Source organism: Megascapheus bottae, unplaced genomic scaffold, assembly GCF_031878675.1.
Source record: "Megascapheus bottae isolate mThoBot1 unplaced genomic scaffold, mThoBot2.hap1 HAP1_SCAFFOLD_53, whole genome shotgun sequence".
Classification (NCBI taxonomy): domain Eukaryota; kingdom Metazoa; phylum Chordata; class Mammalia; order Rodentia; family Geomyidae; genus Megascapheus; species Megascapheus bottae.
The window spans coordinates 1,694,389-1,706,730 of record NW_028327559.1 but is presented as its reverse complement, the minus strand read 5'-3'; the positions used below and the strand labels follow the sequence as shown (position 1 = coordinate 1,706,730).

The 12,342-nt window shown below is 38.9% G+C and overlaps 1 protein-coding gene and 1 pseudogene across 1 annotated transcript in view; one reads left to right on the top strand and one right to left on the bottom strand.

Moving 5' to 3' along the window:
* Positions 1–12,342, top strand: part of LOC150039676 (uncharacterized) — a 54,086-nt gene that overhangs the window by 30,091 nt on the left and 11,653 nt on the right. Inside the window, exons 2-3 of the mRNA XM_090327660.1 lie at positions 9,331–9,423; positions 11,208–11,301. Coding sequence (XP_090183786.1) covers positions 9,337–9,423; positions 11,208–11,301 — 181 coding nt within the window. The 5' untranslated portion in view covers positions 9,331–9,336. The remainder of the gene's footprint in view (positions 1–9,330; positions 9,424–11,207; positions 11,302–12,342) is intronic.
* LOC150039677 (E3 ubiquitin-protein ligase RNF139 pseudogene) lies at positions 5,414–7,434 on the bottom strand (annotated as a pseudogene).

Sequence of the window (12,342 nt, the reverse complement as noted above, 5' to 3'; positions counted from 1 at the left end):
TCCCGATGCCAATGGCTCAGATCTTTAATTTTAGCCAATCAAGTTAGGAAAGTGTGCATCATTTTCAATTTTATTCGTGCATAACATTTTACTTTGTGATTGTGAGTCAGTCCCAGGGAAATTTGTTTATATGTACAAAATTATCTTGACTAGCTAGTCATTCCTGTGTATTTGGTTTTTTTCTTTTATTTATTTATTTTGCCAATCCTTGGCTTGATCTCAGGGCCTGAGCACTGTCCTTGGCTATAGCTCTTCTACCACTTGAGCCTCACCACCATTTCTAGCTTTTTTCTATGTACGTGATAGTGAGGAATTGAACCCCGGTTTCGTGCATGCTAGGCCAGCACTCTACCACTAGGCCAAACTCCTGCCCCAACCTTGTGTATTTTTATATAGTTTCATTCATTAGTGTACTGAACATATTAATCCTTTGTTTTGACTTGTATTGCACCTAATTTTCTTTTGTCTCCCTTAGTTTACACATATTGAACTACTCCATGTGTTGGCTAATATTATTACAGACAAGGTTTTATTGGCTACAATACTTTGCGACGAAAGTGTTGGGACATAAGTCGGGAGCTGGGCCAGATGTCCATTAGCTCATTTCTGTGATCCTATCTACTCAAAAGACGGAAATCTAAGGACTAGAGTTCAAAGCTAGCCTAAGTAGGAAAGTTTATGGGTTTCCTTTCACCACTTAACTAAAACATGACTAGAGGCTGTGCTGTAGCTCATGAGGTAAAGCACTCACCTTGAGGAAAAAAGCTACATGACAGTGTTCAGGCTGTGAGTTGAAGCCCTGACAAAAATATACGAGTCTGAAACAAATTATTTAGCCCTTGCTGACCTTGAACTTCAGATTGTGCTACATCATCCTCTCCATGCTTTAAATTTTAGGCCTTTGCCATTATGTAGGGGAAAGCGTTCTACTTTTAGCTTTCCTGTTTCAAGACAATGTAATTATTGTCTCTGATACAAAGAAATGCAGTACATGTTTCCCGATAGATACCAGATTGCCAAAAATGTCTGATTGTAGACTTGCTCTTACTGTGTGCTATCTACTGTGTCCTGAATGAATTTATGTTTTATCCTAGTAAGGATTCAAGTTCCCTCCTTTGATCTATTTTGCCAGTCACTTTGTAGAATATCATCTAGACAAATTCAAAGTTCTTTTGTTCTTCCTCTGTTACATCATATTTTTCCCGTTTAGCTCTTTCTTCCTTTCTCAGGTTTAAGGAGTGCTAGAATTGTGGGTTTGTGGGGAGGAAAAAGTAACAAAGTACTATGTGAGAAGTACCATGTAGAAAAGATGTCTGGTGAGTATTTAATAATTGACTATATAGACAACATTAGGACTATACCTATAATCCTAGCTACTCAGGAGGCTGAGATTGAGAGTATCACAGTCCAAGGCTAGAGCAAGCGAAGTGTAACCCTAATCGCAATAATTAAAAGCAGGACATGATGACTCATGCCTGTCATCCCAATTCTGTGAGAACCATAAATATGGAGATAGAGGTCCTGGATGACCTGGGATAAAGGAAGGCCTATTTAAACAATAACAGAAGCAAAAGTGGCTAGGGGTATGGATCAACTGCTTAAAAAAATCACTCCCAAACCTTGGTTGGCAAGCACAAGCCTCTGAGTTCAAACCTCACTAAGGAAACTAAAGAGACAGACAGACAGACAGATAGACAGACACCAGGAAAAAGAAATTATCTGAATTATCCATAACAGTATTGGATCTTGTATTGGATTGGGAAGGACTTATCCATTTCTTTCTGAACAACATTCCATTCACTGGTTCTCTTTCACGTTTGAAAATGACACTCATTTGTCATTTAAAACTGATTTAATTCCTGATTTAAGCAATCATGGAAAAATAGACATGCGTGAAGAAATAGGAATTTTTATAAGCAATCTCTTCTGAAAGCAAAAATGGGAAAGGCAAAGGAGTGGAATTTGACATAGTCCACATCCTGCATAGATTATTTTCTTAGAAAGAGCTTCAGGCTGCATGAGCACCTGACTGCAACAACTGCACAGGGTGTGGACCATGGAGTGGTCTTTTCTTCCACTAAATCATGTTTCAGGACCTCAGTTTCTTCCAACTGCAGGGGCAGCAATGAGAAAACCTCACAGGCCACTATTTGTTATTTTTCTATCCAAAAAAGTGTTCAGATAATTTAGTATTTTTTCCATTAGTTTTCCCCTCATTTTCCATGCTAGTGTCTGAAATGTTTTAAGAGTCATAGCTCTACTTCTGGCTTTTGGGTTTTGGTTTTTGGAGGGCTTTTTTTTTTTTTTGGCTAATGATAATATTATTGAGTTTCCTGTCTGAGCTTGCTTCCGATCAGGGTCTTTAGTGCCCAATGTCCCAAGTATTAGGTTTGCAGATGTGAGACACTAGCAGACAGAAAATATTATTAACCTAATCTAAAATATATTCACAATAAATACAAGTTTTAGGTATGTAGGTATGGACATAGGTAGGTACTTACAGAAATAGATAAATAGATAGATCCTTCAATAACTCTTCACTGAAACACAGAAAAATACATTCTCATTTCTGTGGGATATGAAAAAGAAAAATGGAGCTTGTATTTAGGTCACCAAGTTGGATTAGTAGGCATTCTGCTGTTGAGCCATACTTTAAGCCCTTTTTCTGCACTGATTATTTTCTTTGAAAGGTAATAAGATCAATATTAATTGATGCCTAACAGCTTGTTTTGAAGAGAACTCCAAAAATGATTTAAAAAATTATATGAAATTGGATACTGTAAGAAACTGGCATTGTTTTCTAATATTTCACATACATAGTTATTATTTTGATATTCACATTCAAATAGGACTAGACTTACAAAGTGTTATTTAGCTCTCTAAAATAAAAGGTACAGATTGTATCGTATTGTAAGTCATTAAAATGTGTGAGGATAAAAAGCCAGACCATGAACACATTTTATACAAGGGACTTGGCTCTGGGTGGGAAAATGGGGACCAAGACATGAGAAAGGGTATTAATGTATGTGAAGTAATGAACTGTCTCTCTGGTGAATATAATGTAACCCTTCTATTAATTACAATAAAAATATGAAAAAAAAGGGACTTGGCTCTACATAGTTCAATTTAGCTGTCCTTTCAGCCAAAGTCTGGAAAAAATGCTTAAAATATCATAGAAAAATTATTCAATCTACATTAATGAAAATAATGATGCTTTTTAAGATTAAATACAACTCAACAGAATGTCTATATGAGAGCAGAAATGGAATTAACAAGTACATGTCTGATGCCAGAATTATCTGTATTTTATTTTCTTTACAGAGTAGACAGACAAATGAAAATATCAGAGGGAACTTCCAAGAGAACATCATGAACGTCAGGCAAATTTTCTAATAAAGACACTTTTGAGGGCCGGGAGATCGACCTAGAAGTAGAGTGCTTGCCTCGCATGCATAAAGTCCTGGGTTCGATTCCCTGGTACCACATACAGAGAAAAGCTGGAACTGATGCTGTGGTTCAAGTGGTAGATGCTAGCTTTGAGAAAGCTCAATGATAGTGCTCAGGCCCTGAGTTCAAGCCACAGGACTGGCCATAAATAAATAAAGAAAAAAAGAAACTTTTGAAGTTCTAGATTTTTGCAGAAACAATATACATGAAAATGTAATATATTGCATATATTGTTGTATCATTCAGTGAAACATCAATTGTATTTCACACTTGTATTTTCTAATGCTATATGTACCTAATTGTACCAGTTATTTTAAGACAGGGTTTTGGTTTTTGCCCAGGGTGTATCTGGACAGTGACTCTCCTATTTCATATTCTGCCATTGGCCACAGATGAAAGGAGCATGACACCATGGCTGGCTTTCTCTGTTAAGATGGAGCCTCAGTAACTTTTATGGCATATAGTCTGCAATCATCATCCTCTCAATCTCAATTTCCCACAGAGCTGAGATGGCAGGCATGAGCTACTGCGCTAAACTTTAATGTTTTTCTCTTATACTTCATAAAAGTGAGAACAAACTTCTGGTGTCTAGTTCATTCATGATCCAGTGGTGAAGCTAACAGTTACTGATGCTTATAGTTGAGTGACCTGATGCAAAGACAAACCTTCTGTATCTCAGATACAAAAGAAGCGTCCATGACTCTTACAGTAATAACTCAGTACTTGATAGTCACACCGGGTCACATTTTCTTCCCTTTTACTTTTTACCTCGTTTTCTGCTAGGAACTTGGATTCCTCCCTCTGGTTTCTAAGTTTTGTTTTCATTTCTGCTGCATATAGTATTTTTGTTTACTTCAGGAAATTCATTAAGTGGTCAGGTACTGGTGCTCAGGTCTGTAATCCTAGCTACTCAGGAGGCTGACTTCTGTGTATCATGCATGGAAGTCAGCCCAGGCAGGAATGCCCATCCTTCTCTTCAATTAATCAGAAAAGAAGCTGGAAATGGAGGTGTGCTGCGCTTAGAGTGTGCCAGCCTTGAGCAAAACAGGCAAGAACGTGGGAAAGGCCCTGAGTTCAAGTGCCAGCACTACCACCTCCCAAAACAACTCATGAGGAGAAATCTAGGTATATCCACGTGTAAGCAAGTATGAGGACTTGCTCTGAACTCTAGCATGGAAGACACACACACACACACACACACACACACACACACACACACACCACTTGAATGGCCCTTAGTTACCATTAGTTCATCTTTGGCTACTGATGCGCTGTAAAATGTAATGACTGGATTTCAGTTATTCCCTTCATATAGAAATTCTTTGATAAAACTATCTTTGTCTTCATATTCTGCTTTTAGAGTGTGTAAAATAGTATGGGTACAGCTTGTAACACCTCAGGCCTCTTTATAATTTACATGTTATTTACACTCCCTTAGGTGGCCATATTTAATGGTTTAAATAAAATGTAAGAAGTACATTTGGACAACTTACAGTAGGGTATTTTTTTTGTGGGTCATGGGGCTTGGACTCAGCCTGGGCACTATCCCTAAGTTCTTCAGCTCAAGGCTACCACCCTACTGCTGGGCCTGGACATAGTCCCTGAGCTCTTCAGTTCAAGGCTAATGCCCTACCCAGCTTAGTAGTGCCTTTTTTTTTACATATGATCATAATTTACACTTTGTAAATTGTGAGAAACTTTACACATATGAGCAGATAGTATTATACTTTATATTGCAGTATGAGAACATCACCAGGTAACAGTAGTAGCTCACACCTGTAATTCTAACTACTTAGGAGGCTGAGATATGAGGATTGTGATTCAAAGCCAGCCTGGGCAATAAAATCAACATGACATCTTTTTTTGTCATAAAAACGTGAAAACATTTTATTCTATGTACAATAATGTACACAAATTTAAATAGGTACCAAAGAGACCAGAAGTAATTAAAGAGGTATATTTACAGTAGCACATCACAGTAAACAGAAAACCATTCACAGATTCAACATTGATACTGTTTTTTTGTGCTTGGTTACACACTGAAGTGAAGCATATTACTTCATTTTGGATGAACTGAATTTTAAACGAATACCTCAATGATTAGTAAATGCTATTTTAATCAGTGTCATCATTAACAAGTTCTTCAGCTGCTGCGCCTGTGGGCCAAATTCCTCCATTTCTTTCTCTTTGAACATCAGCATCATCATCAACATTGTCATTATCATCATCATCATCATCATCATCACAATCAGTACTGTCATCTTCATTTAATTCTCTGTCAGATTCAGCAGATTCTTCTCTTATAGCTTCCTCTGGATTTTGATTTTCATTGGGTGCAATAAATCCATTGTTGTTAGACACATTTGAATCATCCTTGATATCATCTTCAATGTATACTTTTTGATGGCACATTGGACAAGTATCTTGAATGTACAGCCACTTCGAAGGCAAAGTGCATGGAAATAATGATTACAAGGTGTAACACCAGCAGATGTTGTAAACTCATGGTAGCAGATTGCACATACATCACCTGTTTCTTGCAAGCGGCTCCCTTTTACTTCAAGAAGTGAATTGATTTTCTTAACGGCAGTTCTACGGTTCATGAATGTCTTCCAACCCTTTTTTGCTTGTAAGTAGATGTTAAAATAAGCATGTAGGCACATCATACAAGCCCGAATTTTACTTCCTGACTCAAACATCATAGTATAAGCCCCATTTTAAACATCACTACTCCAAATATAAATTCAATAATATTGCCTATTGAACGAACGTAGTAGACATAATCATCAAGCTTTTCCCAGAGGACATTATAGTAGCCATCAATCATGAATAATGTATAAACAGTGAGAGAAACAATTACTTTTAAGCAGAGTTCCACGCAAAGGCTGTTACTGCAAACAACCATGTATTTAGTGCATAGTGATGCCAGAGAACATAACTGAGTAAAACAGGAAGGACAACCAGGCAAGCAGAGACAAACAGCATGGGAAAATGTCTATGAAAAGATGACACATGGGAGGCACTGAGAGACATTAATACAGGATCTGTCATTCCATGGATGAAATGCAGGACTGCAGTTAATAAAAGGCACATGTTTCTACTTAAGCGAATAAGTCTCTCTTCTGGCCTTAACCCACTTAAACCAGTCTGAAGAGCCAAAATAAAAAATAAAACAGGTACTACAAAGCCAAGCCGCCTGTCATCTTCTTCAGTTGATCCAATAAAGGCCAATATTCCAAGGCCCAAGTAATGGGCTACTGAAGAAATTACAGCACTCAAGCCCAGTACAGTTAGGGTAGAATCACATCCACTAATTATAAGGTTACAAATGAGGTCCCAGAAATCATCCCAAGAAATAAAATAGGACTCAGTTTCATTTGCCATCCTTAAAATGTATATTAACACTGTAGCCTGGGCTGTAACTCTTGTTAGCCCGAAGACGCGAAGTATATCTGGGAAACGAATCCTCTTCCATGTGTCTTCCATCAATAACTGTAATCCATAAATTCGATACATGTGCCTCACTAAAAGATAAACATATCGTGTAGAATAATAAGAATAGATGGACTGAATCTGGAGTGGTGTGATGTATCCAATTCCAGATGTGAGCTGTAGAACAATGAGTGCCGTCCACAGTGAGGGCCCTTTCCGAGGAAGCAGCTCAACCCTGAAAGCTGATGTGTTGTAGGCACCATTGAAGTCAGTGTGCGAAGCAGCATAATAATTCACCAGCACTGAAGTTGCGGCTAACAGAAAGGCTGAGCTGTACACGTAAAACTTGAAAAGTGATCATTGTGACGAGATCGGAACAATACTGGATACAAATATCCCGAGGAGCCGGAGGAGGACCTGGAGCGCCATACAGAACCGGCTCTGGCTGGAATCACAGTAGGAGTTGAAGATGGCGTCGATGATGTCAAGGCAGGGCACCTGGAGTGCCACCTCAAGCGCTGTCCACATCTGCTGATGGGCCATCCTCCCCTGCTGCTGTGGGGCCCCTCTGCCACTGCCACACCAGGGGCACGCGGGGCAGGGCCAGGGCCTGCGGCCAGGAGGGGCAGGGGCTTGGGCCGACGCCCTCCTCTCCTCTCCAGCAGCCCACCCCGCCGCCCGCTGGCTTCATGGCTTGAAGCCAGCTTAAGCAGAAGTCCAGAGTTAGCCAGTAAAAATTCAGTAGTGGAGAAGAGTGGTTCAGCCTTAAGTGACAGTCTAGGGGTAGCCTCCAGGGCCTAAGCTCAAGTTTCCATGCCAGCACCTTCCCTGCCAAAAATCCACCCTAAAACAATTTGTATGTTGTCTAGTTACTGTATGGATTTCAAACTCATGATCCTTCTGCCTCCAGACTAGCTGAGATTAAAAGCATGTGACAGTATACCCAACTTCTCCTTCTTGTCTTCCTCCTTCCTTCCCTTCCTCCTTCTTTCCTTGCTTCCCTCCTTCCCTCTTCCTTTCCCCTCCCTCTTCCCTGTCTCTCTTGTTCATCATATGAATGAAACAATCTGGCATGATGCTCTGTTTCATAGAAAAGTTCTTTCATTCTGAGATACTTATTACATAAACCCTCTGCATTCTTTTTGTATTTTGGAGTATTATTTCATCACATTTTATTTATTCATTCTATTCATGGACACTGGGAATGTTTGTATTTTTGGCTGTGATGAATGCAACTGTTATGGATATTCCCTCTTTTTTTCTGTTTTGTTTTGCTTTTGTTATGACTAGTGAGGTTTGAATTCAGAGTCTTGTGTTGTTGTTTGGTACATAGTGGGGCTTGAACTCTGGGCCTGGGCACTGTGTTTGAGCTCTTCAGCTCAAGCCTAGAGCTCCATCACTTAAGCCATAGGGCCGCTGCCAATTTTCTGGTACTTAATTGGGGCTAAGAATCTCATGGACTTTTCATGCCCTGGCTGGCTTTGAACTGAGATCCTCAGATCTCAGCCTTCAGAGTAGCTAGGATAACAGGTGTGAGCCACAGGCGCCCAGTTGATATTGATTTTTTTTAACCAGTAGAGCCATACCTCTGGCTAGTTTTGCTTTTGTTATTGTTTAAATAGGCCTTCCTTTATCCCAGGCCATTGTGGACTACTATCCCCCTATTTATGCTTCTCACAGAACTGGGATGACAGGCATGAGTCACTATGTCTAGCTTTTAATTATTGAGATGAGGGTTTGTGAACACTTCACTTTGTCTGGCCCTGGACAATGATACTCGCAATCTCAGCCTCCTGAGTAGCTAGAATTAGAGGTTTGAGCTACTGAGCCTGGCCGACACATTCCATTAGTAGTAGTCTTGTTTAGATATGTTTTCATTTTTCCCAAGGAAATACTCTAGAATCTAATCTCTGGCTCATAAAACATACATGTTGATTTATTGAAATTGATAGATTTTTTCCCCAAATCATATTATTAGACACTCCTTCCCAAAATGTATGAATATGCCACTTGCACTGGCTGATTTTTTGTGTTTTTGGCTTTTTAAGTTTTATCTCTCATGCTAGAAGTATAGTGGTTTTTGCCTTGCATTTTAACTGATGCTGTGTTAATACTGAGCTTCATAGAAGTCAAGGTAATCAAATGAAGGGTATATACGTATGGTATGAGTATGAATAGGAAGTGAAGCTAATGTGTTAGTAGTTTGGGGAATTTGACAAAATCTGAAGCCAAAAATATGAAACACTTGGCTGGGAATAGGAAAATTGTCTGTCCAAAAGTTCTAAACTATATGGTATTTGAAGTCAAGATTACTTAAGTGTAGCTTACTAGTGTATACAGTATGTATGAAGCCTTTGGCTTCAATTGCCAGCATCAAATAAAAGACAAAAGGAGGAAAAAAATAATAACGTTTTATGCCAATAACATGTTTACGCTGCCATTTGTTCACAGGTGCAGATGGTGCAAACTGTGCCCTTGGCACCAGAGACTGGTGATGACAATAGCTGTTCTATTAAAGGAAACAACCCGAACTATGACACTGAGGTAAAAAATTCAGTCCAGTTTTTGTTGTTGTTGTTGTTGTTGTTGTTGTTGTGAGTCACCAGGCTTGTACTAGGCCTGGGCACTGTCCCTGAACTCTTTGGCTCAAGGCTACCACCCTACCCTTGAGCCAAGCCCCACTTCCGGTTCTCTAGAGGTTAGAGATAAGAGTCTCAGGTCCTTTTGTGCCTGGGCTGGCTTTGAACTGTGATTCTCAGATCTCAGCCTCCTAATTAGCCAGGATTATAGGTGTGAGCCACTGTGCCCAGCAAGTCCAGTTTTGTTTTTTTTTAATATTGATCTTTTACACAGTGGCAAGGCATATGCATATGCACATATTCCTTTTTTGTGGGTCATGGGTTCCTCAGTTCTTCAGCTGTGTCCCTTTGAGCCACAGAACCACTCCTAGTTTTCTGGTAGTTAATTGGAGATAAGAATCTCATGGAGGACCGGGAGTTTGGCCTAGTGGTTAAAGTGTTTGCCTAGCATGCATGAAGACCCGGGTTCGATTCCTCGGTACCACATACATAGAAAAAAGCTGGAAGTGGTGCTGAGGCTCAAGTGGTAGAGCTCTAGCCTTGAGAAAGTCCAAGGACAGTGCTCAAGCCCTTAGCTCAAGCCCAGGACTGGCAAAAAAAAAAAAAAAAAGAATCTCATGGACTTTTTTGCTGGGCTGGCTTTGAACCACAATCCTAGCTCTCAGCCAGTACCCAGCAACATAAAGATTTTGAGCCAGGCACCAGAAACTCATGCCTGTGATCCTAGCTACTCCAGAGGCTGAGATCTGAGGATCACAGTTTGAAGCCAGTAGTGGCAGCAAAGGGTCAGAAGTGGAGCTAATAGTCAAGTGGTAGGATGTTAGCCTAGACTGGAAAAGGGGAATGCATAACATTTAGACTCTACATTCAAGCCCCAGTACTGTGAAAAAAAAGCCAATCTTGTATTTCAAGTTATCTGCTTTTTGGACTTTAGTTAACTAAGCTGATTTAAACATCTAGAAAAGTTCTATTAGTGAAGAAACTAATTCTCGGCAATAATACTAATTGCATCCAAAGGAAAAATCATGAGAAAATATGTGTTTATTTATTATGAATTAGATACTTTCATTCTTTGCCTATAGTCATTGGAATGTCTTAAGTTAAAAGACTGAGATTAGCCAAAGACACCTAAGGCTAGTGTTGTAGACTCTGGGTTAGAAATGCCAAGTACTTATTTTTCCTTTTAATTATTACACAAGCATTTTATTAAAATCTTAGAAGAGATTAATAGAAATGAATATAAAGGAAAAAATCTAAAGTCATACAAATTGTCACCATCCAAACAATTAGGCACTAACTCATATCCATATGAGTTTAACCATATGGTTTCCTGATGCCTTTGAATTTTAATATGTTCAGCTGATTCCTTCCTATATACAAATACATATGATTTATACTCATTATCTATCTATCTATCTATCATCTATCTATTATCTGGACTCTTTCTTTGCTTTTTTTCTCAATGACTCACTTTTTTATCAATGAAATAAGCATCCTAAGTATGATTCTGTATACAGGAAAATATGTCTGGACATGTTTGGATTACTGGTCAGTGCCCTCCACATCCTAAAAAGATATACTGGATATAGAGGGCATATATGAGCCCCTGTATTCATGTGCTTTTGTTTCACATATATACTTCTCACATTTTCCCGTTCCACTCTTTCTAAAAGAAGTTGTTCAAGCATCTCATCAGAATGTGATTCCCACATCTTCCCACAGCTTATTGTTCATCCCATTATTCTTCAGACTCCTTGCTTTGTTCTTTTAAAGAAGGGTGCTGCTCAATCCTCTGAGGCTGCAGATCTAACAACACGAAGTCCAGTAAAGGCACGAGTACTAAGTAAGAAGTCCTATTTAATTCTAAAAATTTATTTGACAAATTTTCTTTGTAATATATTGGCTGCCATGTTTCATAATCAATAAAAATGATAGCTAACAAAGGTAAATTTAAAAGGTGGATCCAAGGAACAATTACAATTGCATACTTCATTTTTTTTTTTTTGCCCATACTGGGACTTGAGCTCAGGACCTGAGCGCTGTCATTGGGCTTTGTCAAGGCTAGAGCTCTACTATTTGAGCCACAGCACCACTTCTGGATTTTCCTATGTATGTGGCAACAAGGAATCAAACCTGGGTCTTTGTGCATGCTAGGCAAGCACTCTACCACTAGGTCAAACTCCTGGTCTCCCTTTTTCCTTATAGGCCAAAAGTCACTTTGTAAATTGACCAATTTTTTATCATCAAGTTCTTTGAATAGGTTCATTAGAGTATGCCACAGAATTGGATTCCATAATGAGTTTCAATTTAATGTGTTCTGATACAATAGGAATGTCATGGGATCACTTACAGGGGAGAAGAAGTGATAAGCTCACTTAGACAAGAGACTAGATTTAGGAAAATAAGGTATGGATATAGAAATGGCAATGAGCAGATGAAGAACTTTGTTGGAAAAGGAAAGACACAGTGGACAATTATGAGAAAATATCAATTCACTTTCTACAACAGCATCTTTTTTAAGAAATATAATAAATCACTCTCTCAGAAATTATGCTTAAAGTTGCGAGAGCTATTATTAATGGAGAGTCTGATCTGAAACACAATCCTAAAGGTGCATGGTCACAAGGCCGTTCCTCCCTGGTCTTGTCAGAGAAAGTGACACAGTAGGAACCACCTTGCCACTAGGGAAGTGAAAACCATCTAAGGAAATATTGTTCATTCTGAAAGTTTTAGATGCAGTGCAAATTTGATAAAGAAGTAAACTTCACTTCAAAGAATGCCCGATCTGGGCAAGTAGGGAAAAAAGGCATCTTTAATGAATGTTACAAATAGTAGATTAAGTCACAAAAGAGGAAAACTGATTGCCAAATAAGAAAAGAAATAG